The following is a 21,817-nucleotide window of genomic DNA, read 5'->3' on the forward strand; positions in this document are numbered from 1 at the left end:
TTGTGGCTCCATCTAGACCAAGACAAAAACTTAGACTATTCTAAATCTTCACATGATGAAGCAAGCTCAGAATCTTAAGACCGGTATCTTTAAATTTTCTTATTTAACAGGTCTACTTTTCACTGTGAAACTCAGTGCAACTCCCAAGCTTTTTAAAATGGAAGCTTTAAAATTGATACCTTTGTCACAAAGTCAACTAGTACCAAAATCAAAACAAAGTACCACTATCTAGAAGCAGAGTTATTATACATTTCTCTCCTAAAGACATTTGGGTGAGACACAGATCTCGATGACTTCACATCCAAGGTTACAGATAAGGGTAAGGAAGAGGCACACAGTATGCTGATGTGAGACCCAGAAGAACTGATGAGTTGGGATACTTAGAAGAACAGAGGATGCTCCCTAACCCCAGCTGCCACTTTGCCCTGTGACTGTCAGTTTTTGTTCTCCCACATTTGTTTGCTCACACTGAAACAAACCGAGATGCTGTTTTGTTGCCCATAGCCATGTATGAAAGTCACACTGATTTTGGCAGTTCGTGGCTGTACAACTATTGCTCACCTGAGAACTCCTCTGCAGATCCTTAGAGCTCTCAATCCTGAAGAGCTGAGCATTTTTTTCATGTTTGAACTGCAGTGCAGTTTCCTGGTAGCTTTAAGTGACTGCTGAGAGTCAGCATGTAAAAAAGGCTGCTTGGAGGAAAGAGCAGGATACAATGGAAAGCCTGTTAAAAAGACAGCTCTTTTTTCATCTCCTTCAGCAACCTTTGTGCCAAACTCAACTCAGCTACTTGAACATTAGGCCCTCGTAGGCAGCTCAATGCTGTGGAGGTGTACAGAGCTATTTAAAAAATCTGTAATATTACAGTTTTCCTAAATTACAGGGAGAAAGTTGAGATTATTACTAAAGTACTTAAAAACTCTAAAGGTTAAATTCCTGGAAAAAAAAGTTACCCATGCTCTTTCAAAGCTTATTATTTAAAGAGAAAATTATATCCTTTCAACAAACACAATTAAGGAAAATGTACAGAACTATATAACTCTTCTATGTTCATCTTTGCACCTGATTAAGATTTCAATATTACTGGAAGATGTTTTTTCTTTGCATGCATAATGCATTTAATTAATGTTCTGTAACTTAATGAAGTTACAGAATTGCTCATATAGAACATAATTCTTATCTGTTTCAAAACTAGATGCAAACGCATTTCAACCATTATTTTGTCACTTTTTAAAATATACACTGCATCTCCTCCCATAAAAACATGGAACATCCTTCCACCCATCTCTGACCTTTGGTGGAAAAAGATTTAATTTGCAACAGGTTCATGAGAGGCTGCAGAACAATACATCCTGCAGGATACATGTCTTAATACATACATATACACACAAGAAATTAGGAGTGACAAAAGGTCTTCCCTGACAATGCCCTTCGCTGAACACACACCCCCATCACAAATGCATTCAGATTGATCTTATCTTTTACAAATGAAGCATCCTACTGAACCTATCAGGCATATTAAAACACTTTAGTAAGAGTTATGAAATACCAAGATGACCCTGATCAATTAAAAGTCAGTTAAGTCAATTAGATCATCTGAAAGAAAAGACAGGGAATTGTGTTTATCAGATGTTATTAAACTCATACCATCTTATTAATTTACATTTGAAAGTTTTAATTTACATTTGCAGCTTTCATTTCAGATTTGCAAATAGTTCTTACATGTTAAGAAGCTTATCTAACTTTTCTAGTTATGGCAGCAATTAAAAGATACTTTCTCTAGCACTGCAAAACTTGCCTCACTTTCTTTCTTAGAGCACTGTCCATAAAATTATTAACGTTATAATAAATTCTGTGGAATTAAATACTGTAAGACTCTGTCCAAAATTTCTCTCATCTGCCTCATGATCATCGTGAAAAAAGGCAGAAACTGGGACCACCGAAAAAGGATCCCATTTTGACATCCTGGTTTGGTGGGAGCGTTCCAGGGTCCCGAGGCCGGAGCAGAGCTTCTGGCCTGCTGAGCCATTGTTTGCAAGTGTGTTTGCTGTATTGGAACACGGGACCTAGCGAAAGGAGAAGGGGCACATTGACCTTTCTTCGCCTCTATCTGCTCTGCGACAATGGCCTGGAGTTTTCCACCCCCAAGCTTGGCTGGACTCTCTTCTGGAATTACCCTTTGGTGGTCTCCTCAGAAGAACCTTCATCTACTGTACAACCACCATGACAGATGGACTGAGATGGGAGAAGCCACTCCCTCCAAGACTGATACATGAAACCCCTATATGGAAAAGACTCCTTTTCTCCCCAAGGACTGAAAACTCTAACCTGGGAGGGGAGGAGGGCAGTGTGTGTGGGGGAGAACAGCTGATCAAACTGAGATGTTTGCCTGCAGGTAGTGACTACTGAACCAAGAAAACAATGGCTCTCCCCCACTGCTGACCAGATGACATCATAAGACTATTGTATCTTTTCTCCCCTCCTTCCCAACTTTCAGTAGAAAATTCTAATAAAAACCCTCGAGTCAGCTAGCTAACTCGAGATCTCCCCAGTGTGAAGGCGACTCCTCGACTGATTTCGACTGGACTGGACCTCGAAGAATTACATCGCCTCTACGTTGGTAGATACACCTATTCCCTCTTTCTTTTCCTTTTCTTTCCTGCAGGGTTTCTTTCTCTCTCTCTCTTCCCCAATCCCCTCCAATGCATTTTGCTGTGATCATTCAATAAAGTATACTGATTTTGATTGTTACTGCAAACCCCCTTGCCATGTTGGTGTTTTGTACCCTGAGATCAGATAATGAACCATCACAATGCTGTCTGTGAGGGTGGATCGTGACAAATACAAAGGAAGCATATCCAACACAAAATCAGAGTTTAAGTTAAATCCACAAGAAGCTTTTCTGGAAGTGATTATTGAGCTTTATAAATTTACTTCTTCCCTTTCAAGATTTGAAAACCATGTCAATATATGTTAATGCATAAAAGGGGGAAAAAGTAAATAATTTCATTTTTTAAGGATGTAAAACAAAAGTGAATATAATATTAAGAATAGCTGGTGCTAAAGAGACTGGAAAATTTGTAACTTGCAATTAACTCATTTAACAAGAACACTCATATACCTATTAATTTTTTCAAAATTTCCTGAAGCACAACTCAGAACAGTAAAACCTGACTAAAAAGCCCACTCTAAACCCCAAGCAGAGTGTGAAAGCTTAGTGGCCAACCTTTGAAAGGATGCTTTAGGAAGGGTAAGGATTTATTCTCTTCGTTTTGCTACTTTTGTCCTTTTAGTAGGACACATGACTTGACTATAGGGCTTTTATTGCTGGCAGCTTTTTAGGCCCAATTATTAATTCAGTGTGTTGGGTTAAAAGTAAATTAAAATAGCACAGCTCATCTACAGCTGGTAATCTGCCCTTCTTTGAGTCATCTATGCCTATAAGATCTTCCAATAACAGCCAGAATTCCAAATTAGCAGGCATTCGGTATTTAAAACCTTGAGACCAAAGTTTCATAGATGACTTGTTACCTATTCAGTACTTTACAAGCTTTTGCTTGTCAGGACAAACGTAAACAGCTCCAGCAGCCAAACCATTCATCATTCACACCAACTGCCAAAGCCATGCATACCTATTTTGAACAGTTTCCTCCTCACTTTGCTGGTGAAACCAACAAAACAATTTAATTTAGAAATTCATGGCACTGGCTATTTGCTGTAATAACTGGCACTGCACTTCTCAACAGGTTTATTCCCAGTGGTGTCAGCACTGAAGCCCTTGCTGAAACAAAGGCTGATTCCTTCTTGAGCTACTTTGACAAGTGTGAAGCTAGGAGGTCAAGGGAAGAAATTGTTGACTCTCCTGCAGCCGTATTTCAAACAGCATCCAGCTTTGGGGTGCTCCTGGTAAATAACATGGAGAATATCAATTTTCACTCCCCTTGAAGTTGCTGAACAGAGCTTCAAAACTTACGCACAAAAAAGATAAAAGGATGCAAAGGTATACGCACACGGAACCACTGGAGAAAATATTAGAACTACAGTGGGGTTTTTGGCAAGTTATGTAACAAGGAGCAACAGCACATGTCCAAAAAAAAAGTTCAAGGAATAACAGTTGCCTGTAATATCAAAGCATTCAGTCAATACAACCACCTTTGGCGGACCCTCCAGGGCCATAAAATGACCTCCAGTAGGAGGAAGATGTATGCAAATCAGTTCTAGGAAAGTGATGTTTATGTATTAGGTAGGAAGTACATTGTAATGAATGTGCATGATTAAGATGGATAAATACCTAGTCGTGAAGTCTTGTCACACACATTAGACTGAAGGAGACAGCCTTCTAAATGTCCAGCACTGATAAAGAATGCCTGCTTCATAATGCTTCCAATCGTAGTAGAAAGTTTATTTTCCAGCCCCATTCAGTATCAGCTCTGTACAGGACATCCCAACATACTGAAGGCAGGGCAATGGACGGTGACAAAGATGGTTCAGAAGCTAGAGGGCATGGAACAAGAAGAGCAGCTGGTGAAGCAGCACTTTACCAGCGCAGTCTAAGAAACAACTTATCTGCACATCCAGGCCACTCTGAACACAACTCCACCACCTTAAGAAGGATATTACAGAGAGAAAGGAGAGCAACATAGATGCCTCTCCCTTTATTCAAATAAAGTTACAGAACTCCTCTGTCTCCTTTTTGGACATAAACCTCTGACATCATGGATTAGTTTTCCTGATAAAAGCGAAACAGCATAGTAAAGACACCACATAGCCAAAACCACATTAATACACATTTCTAGTGGAATATGTATTCAATAATCACCTAACAATCAGTAAAAAAAAAATGACAATAGTAGCAACAAATGATGTTGCCCCTCGCCCCTCTAGCCCTTAACCTATGGAAAACAGTGTAATTCAAATGGACAGAGAAAAGAAAAAGAGGAAATTACCCTAATGAAGATAAAATAGGCTAAAGTAAACTAGATGTCCAGCTAAACCTACTTTTCATAAAGGTATATGCTTTGAGGATATTCTTGAAGAAATCTATGAAATGTTATGGACAAAACTTCTGATTTGAATTCAGCTGTTATAATTTCTTTTTGAATATTAATGCTCACATAATTAGTCTTCTAAACAAAATACTGGAAAGTTGGAAAAGAAATTTGAAAGCCTCAGACAGTTTATCACTGGTATAAATGCTTTTCAAATTAAAGGGGTAGTTGTTTTGAAAGCACTTCTCTCTTTTTTTTCCTTGTTAAAGGGAAAAAATACTGAAAAGCCAGTTTACCATTACTTGGTGCCTTGCTTTGCCTTCTTTCCATTCCAGGCTGCAAGAAATTTGGATTCCTTCTGCTTGGGCAGAAAAGACTGACAGCAAATACCTATGATGGCCACAGGTATGAAATTAATAATGTCTAATAGACTATACATGAACAGAATGATGGCACTAGTAGGCCCCTAAGATAACACACCAGAACCAACACGCCAAAACTGAACAAACAGCTACAAGTGGCAACCAAGAGCAAAAACAGCCCAGTCAGAATGATGAACAGATCACTGTCACCGTGACATGAAAAATCATTTTTCTCTCTAAAGAAATTCCTTCCATTAAAGTACAAACATTTAAAAATGCATATTTCAAAATATTTTTTTATGCCTCAGCTTGAATACAAGTCAATCTCAGGTTTATTTGGAGATTTCCTACAATATAAAGTAATAAAAAGTTGTAGATGCTCCCTTCCAACACCACAAAAGAATAGAAAGTTTTGATTAGTCCCTACCAACACATTCTATTTAATTCAAAGTAATATCCTAAAAGGTGTTTGCCTATGGTTCTGGTTGGTGTTGCTGCCGAGGTTGTTTGTCTTGTTACACATAAATATACAATAAAGAACTGTTATTCCTTTCCCCATACCTTTGCCTGAAAACCCTGTAATTTCAAAGTTATAATAGTTTGGAGGGAAGGGTTTCCATTCCAAGGGAGGTTCTCACCTTCCTTAGCAGACACCTGTCCTTTAAACCAGACAACAAAATAGCCCACAGCTAAAAACAGACTTTCTTCTCCCACAAAAAAAAAAAAACCAAAACAAAAAAACCCCAAAAATCAAAAACAAAACAAAAAACCCCCCAGAAAACTAATGCTTCAGGAAAATTAATTAAAAGCACTAAGTCCACTAGTTTAATGAACTAGAAAGATAAGAGAATACAATTATTATACACATTAGACCTTCTGGATTATAAAAACATATTATTGATAAAGCTACTAAACAAACAGTAAGGAGTATGGAAATTTTTGAGCAAGAGTAATTCTACTGAAGCAGACAGGCAGAGAATAGGATATGACATCTCAAACATATTTTAACTCCAGAGCTTGCCATCACCACAGGCACTTTCTGGAGCATATGTGACTAGCTACAAGTCTTGTGTAACTGTGATGTACTTAAAATTTTTTCTTTCTTCAAATGCAGATTTCAGTGAGCTCTGAATTCCTTTGTTTGCACATCCTTCTTGTGCTAAGGTGCCACACAGGAATCCAGTAAGAGCAACAGACAAGATGCAACAAAACACGTGTGGCTTTGTCCTATACTGTTACTAGCAAAATCAATGAAAACCGTATGAACAGTGGCAATTTGTTGTTCAAAAGGGATTTCTACAGATACTCTTCAAAGTACATTTCCTTCTCCTGAGTTAGTGATGGAATCTAGCTCAGCAGGCTTTCACGGTATCTTTTTTCCCACTCACAAGATCCTATCTTTAAGCAGACCAAACAGTTACATAATAGTAAGGCTATTTGTCTGATGTATGATTAGACATGACCAAAGGGAAAACCTAAGGTATCAGTTTCTTCAAAACATCACTTAAATACTCAAATATACTGTGAATTAAACTGTGACCTCACCAGTCAGAAAAATGAATAATTCCTCCCTTAAGTAACTGCACTGGCTAAAAGCCCTCACGACACAGATGATCATCCAAATTGAGGCAGACTCGGACTCTCTTTCTGAGAAAACAGTGATGAATTTGCATTCATTGTAGCTCAGAGCTGCTAAAATATATTGCGGTACACTGCAGTTTGGTTTTGAGTTCACCTGTCTCTAATAAATAATTTACTGTAACATAGGCTGTAGAATATATAGAACTGACCTAACTCCAGAACAAGTCTGGTAAAGATTTGTAATCTGGGTAATATATATACATATTATATATATGTATAATATATACAATGCTTTCTGCTAATGTCATTGCATGTTTGACTCAAGAAAACACAGACACTCTCTTCAGTTTAGACAAGCCAAAGCAGAAAACAAGTAATGCTGCACAGCAAACTTGTGAATTTAGCACATCCACTTTCTGCTATCATGCAATGTCTAAAATATGGATGGCTGGGGGTTTTTTTTCATTACTTTCCCAGATACTACTTAGCCATCTGCATTGACTGTAATGCAAGGCTCTTGATACTATTAGCTAAGACAGTGTTTCAATTTCTCACAGTTTTTGGAACTTCAAAATATCTCTAATCATAAAATATGCTGACTAGTCCTGATTTTGAAACAAAAACTGATATATTCAAAATGCTACTACAACAGAATACAAACTGAAAGGGCTGTTTCATTTATACTCATTTAGCAGATTTCAAAAATGACAAAAAGCAGAATAAATAAAGCAAAATATGGAGGCAGATCAGGAACTTGCAACTTTGTGGTATACCCAGTGAATTAAAACTGACAAGGGTTCTAAAAAAAAAGAGTGGTGGCAAGGGTTTCCTATTTTCACAGGTCCTTATTCAGGAAATTTTGAAAAGCTGTGGAATAGGTACAAGGTTTGTCCACAGATATAAGTACCAGAACAAAAACATGAACATAGGAAATGAAACAGAACATAGGAAGTTAATGCCCAGATATCTAATCACAGCAGCAGCATCATCTTTAGCAAGAGAGAGTTATGACACATCCCAAAACTTTCACATATCTTTAGGTTTCTCGTTTCAAATATCCATTCCATAAAAAAAAAGTTACTTTTTTCTATGGCACTCACACACCTGCATAATATAAAGTTTAATATGTCATGTTTAGTGATTATTTTCAAAAAGCTCTATATTTTTTCAAGTTACAACCGACAACAGTATAATCTGGAATAAAAAGACACATTATGGGCCCTTCAAAGGTGTCTGAGTGAAAAAGATGGAGTGCATCCTAGGTTGAGCAGTTGTATCAGGCAAAAGAAGCAAGAGCAAATATAGTGTTATTAAACATTGGACCTTGCATTTCAGTGCCCTGAAAAAACATTTTAAGTAACACTGTTTAAATATAGTATTGTTTTAAGGGATTGTACTAATAGCTGCATTGCTCTCAGCTTTCTGAGTTGAGTATGGCACTAAAATTTTCTGTGTATGTTAGTGCTCCTTGGAATGAAAACTGAAGTGCTGAGGCCACAAAAAATTGCTTCATTCACACTGACACGAAAACTTGGCCTTTCTGCTCTGGAGAACAGTGGCAAAGGGTCACTGTCTGTCATAAATTTTTGCGTGACAGAATTCCATCTTCTAGTAATTTCAGCAGTCTCTTCAGATTATTAAATTTACTAGGTATACTAATGCCACAGAAGCACCAAACATCCTTGGATAAGTCTCCATGAGATTCTTAATCACAAGTCCAAGTTCCTGAATACTGAAAACTCCGGAGCAATATAAAATGTGATGTTTACAAAGTCTCATTGAAATTCACAAGAAATGAAAGTCAGTTTCACATGCTGTTTTATAAAGAATGCAGGTCATTAAGAGCTTAAAATCTGAGTAAAGGAACCATAAGCTTTACTCCACAGCAACAGTGGTTCTCAAAGTAGCTCTAAGTGTTTTAACAAAAAAGTCAATGACGCAACAAGCTTCCCAGTGAAGGCAGAGCTATTCGAGATTCTCAAACCAATCCTCAATCCCTCTAAATCACACTACAACTTCAAGTGGCAATATATAAAATGAAACAAAATATTTGGCAGAGATGAGAACTGGAATGCATCTAGAAACACACCTTTTATGAAGATCCCTAATTTCTTCAGAAGTCTCAATTCAAGCTATTCCAAGATAAATCCCTTTTAGACAATTTAGAGGAGAGGCTAAATCAGTACTCTCAAAGACTTAATGAGTATTGAAGTTGATAAACTTCTTCCTGCCTTATTGAACCAGGAAAACATTGAACTCCTTGACCAGACACATGAGAAGCACCCCAAGTTAGCCACCGGATTTCAATCTGCAGTCCACGTTCTCAAATCTCATACACCAAGATGAAAGCAATTCCATTTTAAAGCACAAAACATCTTTCCTTCTTCCCAGCATTGAACTCCTTCATTAAAAAGCTTTGATAGAGGTATTAAAAAAACAACACTACTCAGTAAAAGCACCCAGCAAAGTATGCAAGAAAGTGTAGTCTGTGTATTGGGATAAAAGTCCTAGACATTTAAAATTTTAAGCATAGCAATTGCCTTGACCTACACCTTAAACACTGGTTTATTCAAACCCACCCACCAAGTACCTGTTACAAAAGCCCGTTGCAAATCATGTTGCCTTTCCTTCTGAAGAACACAAGTTTTCAGTAGAGTCCCCTAATAAAACAAGCAATTGCTTGGCACCTGTCCCACACCTATTATGGACACCACAAAATCTACCCTAAGGCTGCAGCATATTTTTATGTCCTACATGTAAAAGATTATGATTCCTAACTAGCTGTCTTTCCCTGGAATTATTAAAATAATCTCCACAGTAATTTGTATCTTTGCTCTTATTAACATTATCCTATTTCTCCTTTATGAATAACTATTAATTACTTACTAGTTTTAAGCAAACCTGTATATTAAAGAAGTATATACAGTAATGTATAGTATATATTGCCTGTATATTAATCTTTAAGGAAGAGCATTATTCTTTTGTAAAAGATAGTTGGGACGAAACCAGTAATTAATAAAAATTTCTTTCCCTTTCCTCTGACATAATTCCTCAGAGGCCATAGGTTGCATCACCTTTTGAAAAAGAAAGAAGTATAAAGGTCTATACTCACTAATATGGTTTTTATCTGAGAATATTACTGAGGAAAATAATTTCAGAAAAACCAGTTTCCGCCAAAGCAGAGGTTAAAAATAGCCAGAAAATACTATACAGATGGCTAAACAGATCTAACACACTGTGGTGTAAAGACACAGATTAGTCTACCTCTACAACACTGCTCTTCTCTACAGACATTATCTTTGGATACAAGAACAAGAATTGTGGGAGTGAAGAATGAGATGAATTTTTTCAACCCTTTCTGTGTCTTTTTATAACACTACACTGAGTTCTGCTGCAGGTTTTGAAACTGAGGGTTTCATTCTGCATACGCAATTTGAACAAAGAGCAAGACAAAAAGATGGCAGCAGCCTCCTACTCTGAACACCTCCTCACTTTGTCAAGAAGTGAAAGAAATCAAAGGAAAACAACACCTACATTCTAAACAGTAACAAATCTTCAGGATGTAATTCTTTTCTTTCTTTCCTTCTTCCTGTTGAAGGCTCCTAGATACTCAAGAGACTGGAGAACTTAATCTTCTTATTCCTCCAAACCTTGTAAAAACAGCTTTGGTACTGAAACCACAACTTCTCAGCTAGAACAAAGTGCTCAGAGTAGGTAAAAGGAAAAAAAAAAAAGGTCTCTACCCCATTCTGTCTCCCATTTTAAAAGTAACTCCTCTTTAGCAATTGAGTTTGAATATTATGTTACCTGGCAATAGTTAGGTTCTGTTTCTGAAGAGTTTAAAATTATCTCCTATTTGTTTTCAGGAGCTATGAGACTTGCTGGTGTGTGGGGGGATAGAATGGAAATAGTATATAAAGTAATCTTACCCCTAAGGAGTTGCAGCTGGGCAGATTATCAAAATGAGGAGAAGGCCTAACTTCAACAAGCCACAGCTGTAACTAATAAGAACAATAGGAGCTATAAAAGAGTGGGTTGGCTTGTCAAGAGGCCACACCTTAAAGCAGGAAGGGAACTGGAGATCAGTCAGTTACCTGGTGAGAGAGGAAGGATGTGCTCAGAGGAGCTGCTCACCAGAAAACACCGAAGAGGTATGAAACTTTGCTAAGAAAGAGATGAAAGCATTAAATTCTTGTTAAATATATGCATATATGACGAGACTGGTGTGTATTTTTCCTGTATGAGTGAGAATCCACAAAAAAAAAAGCCTTTTCCATGCTCCGCCAAAAAAATGAAGCTTAGTCTTAATGCAAGTGAAGCATACAAGGCACAGCTGTGATGGGCATTTAGCATTTTATTAAGATTACCACTGATTCTGTAAAGAAAGGGAATTTAGGGCACAATTTAGTGAGCAGCTAGAAAACAATGCATTTAGTCAAAATCTCAGCAACAGTAAACTAGAAATTACAGTAAGCAAAACATTCAATTTTAAATAAAGACTGATATAAAATACTAAAATAAATGGAAAAAAGACACAACATTTTTTGCTGAGATCAGCGTCCATGAACTTCAGAGTACCAGGTGCTCAGTTTCTTCTCAATACCTCATGGTGAGATGATGAATTCTTGATTACCATTTATGTTTGCTTGGTTTTGCTGTGGCCTTTTGCTCAAGATTTCATGCTATCCTTCCCCATTCCTAAAAGCTTTAGGCTGAGAAAAACAGACAGAACTCAGGTACATTTTGTACAAAGCACACTGCATTTGAGAACTCTGGGGAAGCCACAGTCATGTCAGTCAATGCTGTGCAGGTTACCCAGCTCCATAAAACAATCTCTTTTCCAAAGCCTGATGACTGGCAAGGTACCTCAATGAGGATTTTTCAGGAATGAGGAGATAAGAACAACAATCTTCTCAAAAAGTAACTGGCAAAACTCACTTAGTTTTTACAAAGTTTTACGATTTGTGTAAACACAGAGTTTCATAAATCACAAGTCAAAGAACCTGAACATAGTTAAAGTTGACAGACATTGTTGAGAGAGAAACTGAATATGAAACAAGTTTCAAAGGATGGCCTTACCAAGTAAGACTGGATACTCTGGAGAAACAGAACTATGAAAGATGCATTGTAGTGGGACCCACAAGGGGTAGTTTTAGATGATTGGCTTTAAGGCAGTTACAGCATGGTGTGGCAAAAGCTGATAGGCCAAGAAACACTTATAGCGTGTTGTAATTAGGAAATAGCTGTCTTCTGATTGTGATGGTGTGAATTATAATAGCTGTATTGTCTCACCCTTCTCATGGGACTGAAAGTGGAATAAACATTTTTAAAATGCCTCTCAGTCAAAGAGAAGAACTTGAATGAGGCAAAATCCAGTAAGTGACCTCATGAGTTATGTATAAAAAAACCATTTCCTATCATAATTTACAGCATACTGCACTATAAGAATAAAAAAAAAGAAAGTTTGTCAATGACTGAAAGAGAACAAAGTGAGAGAAATCTTGGTTCATCTGACCCATTGAAGTAGAACTAGAGAGAAAAAAATATAGAAAAATATTGGTTCCATGATGAAGAAATTAATAAAACAAGTTCATTGAGAGAATTACCTTTTTTCCTAACATGAACACAATACAGGTTTTACAGTGATGGTAATCACAACTGGAAATTCACTTTTATATTTGCTGACCAGCAAAGAGCTTCTGTTTGGCAATTAAAATCCCAGACAAAAAAATAATTCAATACATAGACTGAACCTAAGTTGTATCTGCACCTACAACACCAGAGCCCTGCTCACAATTACAGCTAATATTCTTCCCCTACTTTTGTACTTGGGTAACAGGATGACATGATGACTGAAACCTAAAACAAACCTAGTAACAACGGCAGTGAACTCTAGAGGCTGAACGACCTGTCTGTATCACGCATATAGGCATCTTTACACTCACCTGTACGGTGAGAACCAAAGCAGTACTGCCTTTCGGGAAGAAAAACGGGCGGGGCCGGGCCGGGCCCTTCGGCCCCCAGCCCCGGGGCGCGGACAGCTCTGGGTTCGGCCCCGCCGCACTCCCCTCCGCCGCAGCCGCACTGACGCCCAGCAAAGCATCCGACAGCATCAGTGCGCCTCCAGAGCAGAAGCGGGCACAGCCGCATGCCAGCACCCCCGGGCAGAGTGCAGGCACGCACACAGAACGCGCCGGCATCGCGGGCGATCCCGAACGGATACCGCGGCCAGACCCGCGTGCCCTCCCTGAGCCCCCGCTCTCCAAGGGCGGGCAGGTGCGCGGGGCCTCCCGGTGAGCGGGTACGGCGGGGCTCGTACTGACCTTTCTGCTGGCGAAAGGACTGGATGGAGCCCGAGTGGTGAACCATCCTGGCGGAGCGCAGCCTCCCGGCTGCCAGCCCGTCGGCTGCGGCGGTGAGGGACGGGCACCCAGCGGTGCGGCACGCCGCGCGGCGGAGGCCGAGGGAACGGCCGGGGCAATGGCGCCGGCAGCGCCCGCGGGGGAGGCGGGCACGCCGGGCCCGAGGGGCGGGCGCGGAGCCGGGGCTGTGCCTCCGCCCGCACACCGGGCCGGGAATGGTGCCAGCGGGAATGGGTGGGTAGGGATGTGCGCGCTGCGTTGAGGAGCGCTGGCCGCAGCCCCGTTATCCCTACTGCCTTGCTGTACCCTCGTCTACCTTTTTGGAAGACGTCAGGTGTTCCTATTTACGTGAAGGACAGCGAAGCAAAAATTGTATCTCCTTCACGCGGTAACGGTGGCATTTAAATCTCAACGTGGTGAGTTAAATTGGTGTTACATCGCCTCCATCCCTGTCCTCACAGCGCGTCCCTAAGTTGCGTCACAGCCTTTTTTTACTTCTATGTATTTTATAAAAATCTTATAAATTTTAGAAAATTTTAAATTTTATAAATTTTATAATTGTTTTTTAAAAGTCTCAACCTTACCGCAGAGAATTTTTTACAAAATACTAAGTTACAAATTCCAGCCTGATGTGGCCCATTTCTATGCTATTTGTATCACAATTTCCCCTTTTCTCTATAGTGTATGCCTGTAGCTCCTTCTAGACAACAGAAGATTCAAACTAAATAGGGTTTTATTTCTTTCCTTCTTGCTCTCTGCTCACATTATTCTCTCTGGATGCTGAATAAGTTTTATGATAGTATCCTTCAATTCCTGTAGAATGTTTTGGGTTTATTTTTAAATTTTTTTTCTACCACAATAATCTGGGAGGGTTGGTCCTCCTAAATTAATTCAGTCAAATATTCTAGCCTGCATCTAGGAGCATCTATATCCTCTTCTCCATTTAGGGATACAAACATTATTTACGCATCAGAAGTTAATTACTACAGTATTCCTTCAAAGTCTGTGGTTCCATTTGTGTCCTGTCAGCTTTCCTCTGACAGTAAAGGTAGAACTTCCCCATAGCTGACTGGGGCTTGTCATGTACTATCTGCTAAAAAAATTACATAAATGCCACCCCTACTACAGTCTGTAGTACTACAAATTCTACTTAATCTATATCGGTGTAGTTAAGCAAACAAGATGAATGCACATGTTTTTTTGTGTGAGAATGTTTTTCCACTATGAAAACATATTCAACAACTGTATATAAACCAATACATCCATGCATGTAGAAAGGCAGGCAAAATAAAAATTGCATCCTAACTGGTAAGGTATTCCCCAGCACTTTTTTACAGTACAACAGACATTGCTCTTACATAACACGCAGCTGACACATCCAATTGATACCATTAGGGGAAAAAATAAACTTACCTCCTCAGGATAGCTGACCACATTTTGGGTTGGTTTGGTACATTTGCAGCAGGTTTGTTGTTAGTTTAAGAAAAGATGCAGAAGCTATAGTGCTATAGTATGTATCTTACTCCTTTTTTAGTCTCCAGTGGCAGTCTGCACAGTGAAGGTAACAGATGAGGCATTCCTCTGCACTCCTGCAGTTTTAGAAAAACTCCTGAGAACAGCTTTTTCCTGCTGAGATACAACACTATAAATGTTGCATGGCAGAATAAGTCAGCCAGCTGACTTGCTGATCAGAAAGTTCTGGCAAACTAAAAGCAAGCTAAAAAAGAGGTAGAATAAAACCTTTGTTTTTTACTTTCAAGCTTTATTGTAGACATTGGAGTGGATTCATAGAGATTAAAACCAAATCTATACCTTGAAAGTCAGCCAGAAAAAACAAAAAGAGAGTATAATAAAAACTATAAAATTTTTAATAAGCATATGCAATCTGCAACAAGCAAATGTAGTTCTTCCACTGTAATAGTCTATACCTTTGTCAGGTTCTAGGGCAGATCTATTCTTTGGGAAACCTTGGCTGACACCTTTTGACTTGCCTATGAAGTAGAAGAGCAGTGTACATTATGCTCCTTCTCTTAGCAGCACAAAACAAAAGAGCGCCATTACTGGCTCTCCAGTGATAGGAATTACAAAATGCAGAGGGGAAGAAGAGGGGCTCGTAAGTAAAATTACAGATGAAAGAGATTATCATACTCTGTCTTGGAAAAGAGGCTGTCAGCTGCCTGGTACTCAGGGACATCCTTCTAATTTCTGGTCCACAATCCTCCACAAGGACTTACAGAATTCCTGAATTCAAGCAGATTTCACTGACACTAGTGAATTTCAAGTAGATTTCACTGACAATACACAAAACGATGGGAAGAGAAAGTCAGGGTAAGGCAGTGCTCAGAAACCCTGTACCGGATTAAATGCTGAGACTAGAAAATCATAAATTATATCCATTATAATTATAAAGCTCTATTTCTAACAGTAGGTGGTATGTATACATGAAACTGCAGATAAGACAGCTGAGGCTAAGGTCTGCAAAAGAGAAGAAAAACTACCTCTACAAAGGTAATTAATTTTTAAATTAAATTCTTCACACTGCCAACTGACCAAACTTAATAATTGTAAAATATGATCATATGAGGATCTTGAAATACAGTTCTTTGGTAAGTAAGGAGAGTTTGAAGATCTTTTTAAAGTGCAGATAACAGAACAATTAAGAATTAATGGCTAAGATATGTAAGAAATGCATATATTCTTAGGCTTAATATGCATTGGCTACATTGGCTTTGAAGGTCATTGAAATAAAAATCTACCCTCATAAGCACTGTCTAATGAAATATTTAGTTATATTATGCTATGTCTCACATTTATCTCTGTGTAAGTTTTTATAAATCGTTTGTAAAACCAATGAAAGATGGAGAGGATCAGGATCAAACAGAACTAGATTAAAATCTTCTACCTTGACAATCAACAGAACCAAAATCATGACTTAAAAGCTTAAGATTGATCATATTGAATTTTTAACCTAAGTTTTAGGGTTTTAGTTTTGACAGTGAGATTAATTCTCTGTGATAGACATTGTTTTTCATGAGATAGTCTTTGTCAGAAGATATAAGGAAATAAGATTGGTCTTGCTTCATCATAGTACATCTAGCCTTGTGAAAATCTGTATTATTTGAGATCTACAAAACTCTGAAATTATAAGAACAGGAGGACTGGGTTGTTTTGCCACTAGAACAGGCCATGAGAAAGAAAGGCCTTAAATTAAATTTTGTACTTTCACAGTACTTTTCAGTCAGTTAAATTAGAACCCTAAATTAAAGGCTAATTCACCTGTGTTGTGTCCTATGCCAATTATTTCCTTAAGAAATATAACCACCTCAAAAGTTGACTATGGCCAGTGTTAACTATTGTCCAGAAAGAAAATGGAACTTACTCCAAAGAAATTCATGAGGTTTAGCAAGTGCAAAATCCTGCCCCTGAAAAATCGGCATACATCAATTCATGCTGAGCAGCAGCTCTAGGAGAAAGGACCTGAACATTATGGGAAGCACTACCTTGAACACCAGCCAACTTTGCACTTACATCATAAATAAAGAAACCTTAGGAGAAATGGAGCCAGTAGATGAAATTGGTATTAATCCCCTTTACTTGGCATGACTGTAGCTAGCTGTACCTGCAATTTTGTGTCTTGCTTTCACGCCCACTCAATTCAGGAAAGGTGTTAGAAAATTGGAAAAGGTCCATAAAATGCTACTCAAGAAGGTCAGGGGTCTACAGTAAATAAACTGTGAGAAGCTGAATAAACTAGGTTAATTTAATATGAAAAATAAATTAAGGAGTTCCAGGAGCCTACCACTACTGGGAAACCACTTGCAAAGGTTACAGTAATAAACCCTTTATAGTCCTAAATGGTCTGGTTAGTGACAATAGCCACACCTGATGGCATCGGAGGCTCAGACTGAGCACTAGTAACGAGTTTTTACACATTGGTGATACATCATCAGAACATGTAACCCAAAAAGAGGTGAAATACCTGTCCTTGAAGGTTTTCAATATATGCCTTGACAAAGCTGTGTCTGACCCGGTCTGGTGATGGCAATGGTAAAGCTGCAGAACAGGAGGTTGGACCTGCAAGGGCTATAATAAAGGACGTAATAAAAATAAAATTCAAGGGAGTTGGAGCCAGATTGATTCAAAACAGGAAGTAGACACACAATTTCAATTTGTAATTAAAAGAAATTATAAAGTTAATTTTTCATATCTACAGTGAAGGATTTTGTTGACTATATGCTTATGCAGCTTTTCAAAGAACAAAATAGCAAGATGATATTGAATGTCCTTTCTCAAACATACTAACTTCTAAAATTCTTGTGGAGTACAGTTTCTTATAAATTTGCAAGAAAGGTTTTGAGACAAGGTGATTCTTTATTGTAAAATGTCTGAATAAGAGCATTAAATATTTACAGCAGCACCCAAATTTACTTATTTTGTTATCAATTTTTATCCAATACATTTAAATAGTATGAAAAATCAGTGTTTACAGAATTGTTGAGTCCACCTCTCAAGAAGAGCAGTTCTGTACTACTTAAAGTTCTGCAATGCAAAAATCATCTCTTTCAAATATTTGCAGTAATGTTGTTCCCAAATTTTTTGATCTTACTGAAAACAGTGAGAATTTAGCCATAGAGAGTAACACAATGATTCTCTCATGAAGCTGTCAGTCACTATGGAGAAGGTCTAGAAAGCAGATTTGCTAAAGTATGTAGTAGATTAATTTAAAAACTGAACAACATATCGATAAAGATTTTACCTTGTGTTGCTAAGACACAAACTCTTGAAATCTCACTGATTTCCATATTTTAATATTTCATTTCTATGGTAATTTAAGACATATTTTCTCCTGGTATAGGTAGAGTTTTGTTACATCCATGGAACTGTGTTTTCTGACTGATATAGAGTGTTTGGGATTCAATTCTGTAGCTCACTGCAATTGCATGCTTACTTTAAAGCTTATCGCTTATTTCTATACATTCATGTTTGCATCCTGATCATCTCCCTGAATGGAGTTACTTTTGCAGTATGAGATTAAGTTATCAAGCTAACATGAAAGAGAACCAAAGAAAGCAACTTTACAGTCCATATTTTTAGTAAAATTTCATTTTCCTCAGCAAAGAAACTCAATTTTGTTGTTAAATATTTGGTCAAACACTAAACTAGAATTCTAAAGAGTTCCTCCTTCTTGTGCCTAGTATACACTGGAATCACTGGAACCTATATAAAAGTGAAAACATGAGTTAATTGTTCACTGGTAAAAACCCTTATGTTATAATGCAAAAAGATTATCAAGAAACATTAAAATGTGTAGAGGAAAAATTGAATTTTAATAGCAGCATCCAATTTATGTACCTATACACATTTTTCAGGTAGGACTACCTCTATATTGTGATATTTTTCTCTTCTATTGCGCTTCTCAGTTTTCTTATTTCACATTTTATCTGAAGCAAACAGCAAGAAAGATTATTCTCCTCTAACTCTGCAATATCAGCTGTCAATCTGCTGCAATATATTTCTGAATCACAGCCTCATTTTTCAAGTAAGGAACAAAATAATCAGCTAGACTAATAAAAATCACTGTCAGTGATGAAACTATCCCTCATCTAATTTGTTTTCACAGTGTAGACCTATTCTGCAAATGTGCCCATTGTTTCTTTAGTATCATGTTCTTAGTGCAAGGAGCTTTAAGAATTACAGTGCTAGATACTTTTAGAAACAAGATGTTGACATAGTCCTTAGCTGCATAGTCTAAATTTGCAGGGTTTTTTTTAAAAGCTGCCATTTAGGCATTTCTTCCTAGATTTAGAAAAAATTCTTGTCTCATCTCTTAGAAGATCTGGTCTCCTGTGTAGTCAGCTCTTTGGTTTAGAGATTAACCCTCTATTACTGCTTAGTGCAGTTTTGACAGCCAAGTCTTTCATCACCTTCAAGTTAGTTCCATGTAGAGAACCTCTTAGTTCTTATAATTTATAATGGATTTTAATCCATTTCCTGTTTGCTGATGGCTCATGGAAAAATTCAATGCAAAAGGAGAAAAGAAAAAAGAAAACTTACTTATAAAACCATACAAAGTATATTCATGTTCAGAGCAAAATGTTGCAGAGGATGAATAACCCCAAGAGAACAAATCTAGCTTGACAATTACAGAGTTAAAGTTTTTCACTGCTTCTTTAAAAGTTATATAGCTCTGCCATCACGTTTGTTTTTTTTTTCTTCACCGCATCCCTAAAGAAAAACCTCATCATACTCTCTGTAAACTGACTGTCCTGTTAGGAATGTACACAAAGACATACAAAAAAAATACAATAACCCCTATTGCTAAAAGCATTATGTACCTAGACCTATTCCCTGGTGGCGTCTGGCAGGGAAAATAATGGCAGTAATACACATTAGTTCACCTTGACCCTAAGGAACTGTTCTGCAGGTAAAGATACACAATGGGGAAAGCATTTATGCTGCAAAAAGGAGCCTGTGTTTGCAGAACAGAGCAGCAGGTGAGAACCTGAGGGAAATAAGGAATGTGGCCTTGGATGGTTGAACCTTTTTCTGTCTTTTATTTCTGTCATTCTGTAAGTACTGGAGAAATAAAATGTGTGAAACAGTGCTCAAGGATGGTGGGAGGAAAATGCTCGCTGATACCTCTGTGCAATAACTGTTTGAATATGAGGCACTTGTCAGTTTTATGTTGATGCTCTGAGAAGCAGATTTTGGGTGAGGCATCAGGAAAAGGAAGCATGCTGCAACTGCCTGCAGAGCTTTGTATTTATTTCAGACAAATCGGCTAATTATTTATCTGAGTTATTTATGCCATGGACTATTTCTTTCAGTGTAAGAATACTCAAGGATGACTAATAAAAATTTTAAAAAAATTGAATGCTCACAGAGCAGCTCACAGGTAGTGTTCTTCCTCCTTCCCAGGGGATTGCTCACACTAACGCTGTGCTTGTGAAGCTGTATCAACCCGGCACCTAGAGCCTCTTATGCACAGAGATAGATTTATTCTCCAAAGAGGTAAGAGACTTGAAGTATCCATGAAGAGCATTGATGTAGCCTCCCTTACAGGCCTGGATAGAGAGAACAACAGAAATGCTACCGAGGTAACGTAACAATAACATGGATGTAGATTTTACAATTGCTAGGAAGCAGACAATTGCTTGCAGAAGGCAGTGTGGCTGGCAGGAGCTACTCCAGCTTTTTTCCTTTTTTTTTTTTTTAACCAGAAGCTGCTGAAACTAGAAAATAATGCAGCTACAAGTAATTGCAAAGAACAATTTAAAAACTGCACACTGTTTACATCCATGAATTTTGTCTTCTAGGGAGCAACAAGGCCCTGTTTTAACAATCAGTGGAGTAAGGGAGAGATAAGATATTAGGGATATTAAAATTAAAAAAAAAACTCAAATGTTTCCTTTCTGAGGCTTCCTGGCCTTGGATTTATCTGTCTGCACCCTACCCACACCTGGGCATTCAGTCCTAGGTTTTCCTCCCCTTTTCCTTGGTTGTTAACGGAACTGCATCTACCAGTACCAAAGTATCATGGGGAAGGTTCTGGAAAGTATAAGAAGTAATTAAAATCTCTGCTCTCCCAAGGCCTATTTCATACCAATTGAATATTTATGTGACCACAGGGAAGGTATTTGATGTCATGTCATTCCAGCGGAGTGAAAATTGTTGCTGTGATAAACATTTAATAATTTATACAAAGCAGTGGCTCCCAGAATAACTTCTATACAAGTAAAAAAAAAAAAAAAAAGAAACATCTGGTAGATAGGAGACACCTGGAATTTGGGAGGTTTAGTCAACTCTGTATGAGACATAGCACTGCCACTATCACAGACAGCTATGGCAGCTTCTACATTCTTCAATTCTTGGTCATGACCTGCCCAGCTGCTTTGCTAAAGCAAAAGTATTGATATGTACATGCCAAAGGCATTAAGAAGTTTTCCTGTGGAGTTGTGCTCAGTATGAGTTACACTCAGCTGAGGGGTTGAGTAAGCATTCTGACAGGACCATGCTCCAACAGCCAAACAGACAAGAGGATGCCCACTGGTAGGGCTGGGGTTGATCTGGGTAAGTCTGCTTACAGAAGAAATTTTGGCTGGATTAATACCACATGTGGTGCTGGAAGATCAGAAAGGAAGTTAACTTCCAATTTTCAAGTTTTCTGCAATATCTGGGCAAAAAACCTCCCTTGCATCTCTCCAACGCCATTTTTCCTGTAAGTATCTACCAAAAGAAAGACACATTTGGAGAGCAAAATAAAATTAAGCTACATGAATATCAGTTACAATTACAAGCAAAAGTTGATTATGCACTCATGACATGCAAGCTAGTTACATCTTGTAAGGCTGAAGAATTGAGTAAGATCCAAATACACAGACTGTAGTTTACAAAGGGGAAGAAAAAAGAGTGGAAACTACAGGTCATTAAATATTAAAAAGCATGAAAAAGAAGCTAAATACTTAAGAAAATAGATTGGGAAGCAATATGTGTGTGTGTGTGTGTATATATATATATATATATA

The 21,817-nt window shown here is 38.0% G+C and overlaps 1 protein-coding gene across 5 annotated transcripts in view; it reads right to left on the minus strand.

Moving 5' to 3' along the window:
• The window catches only part of ANO3 (anoctamin 3), a 125,328-nt gene that overhangs the window by 76,227 nt on the left and 27,284 nt on the right, over window positions 1-21,817 (minus strand). Inside the window, exon 1 of one of the 5 annotated variants that reach the window (XM_038137799.1) lies at window positions 14,707-15,014. The exons of 2 other annotated variants lie outside the window; for them this stretch is intronic. Coding sequence is in view for 2 of the 3 variants with exons in the window: in XM_038137796.1 (XP_037993724.1) it covers window positions 12,877-13,081 (205 nt within the window). In the remaining variant the exon portion in view is untranslated. 2 more of the 5 variants (XM_038137798.1, XM_038137796.1) reach the window with 2 other exon arrangements.

This window comes from Motacilla alba, chromosome 5 (genome assembly GCF_015832195.1).
Source record: "Motacilla alba alba isolate MOTALB_02 chromosome 5, Motacilla_alba_V1.0_pri, whole genome shotgun sequence".
NCBI lineage: Eukaryota > Metazoa > Chordata > Aves > Passeriformes > Motacillidae > Motacilla > Motacilla alba.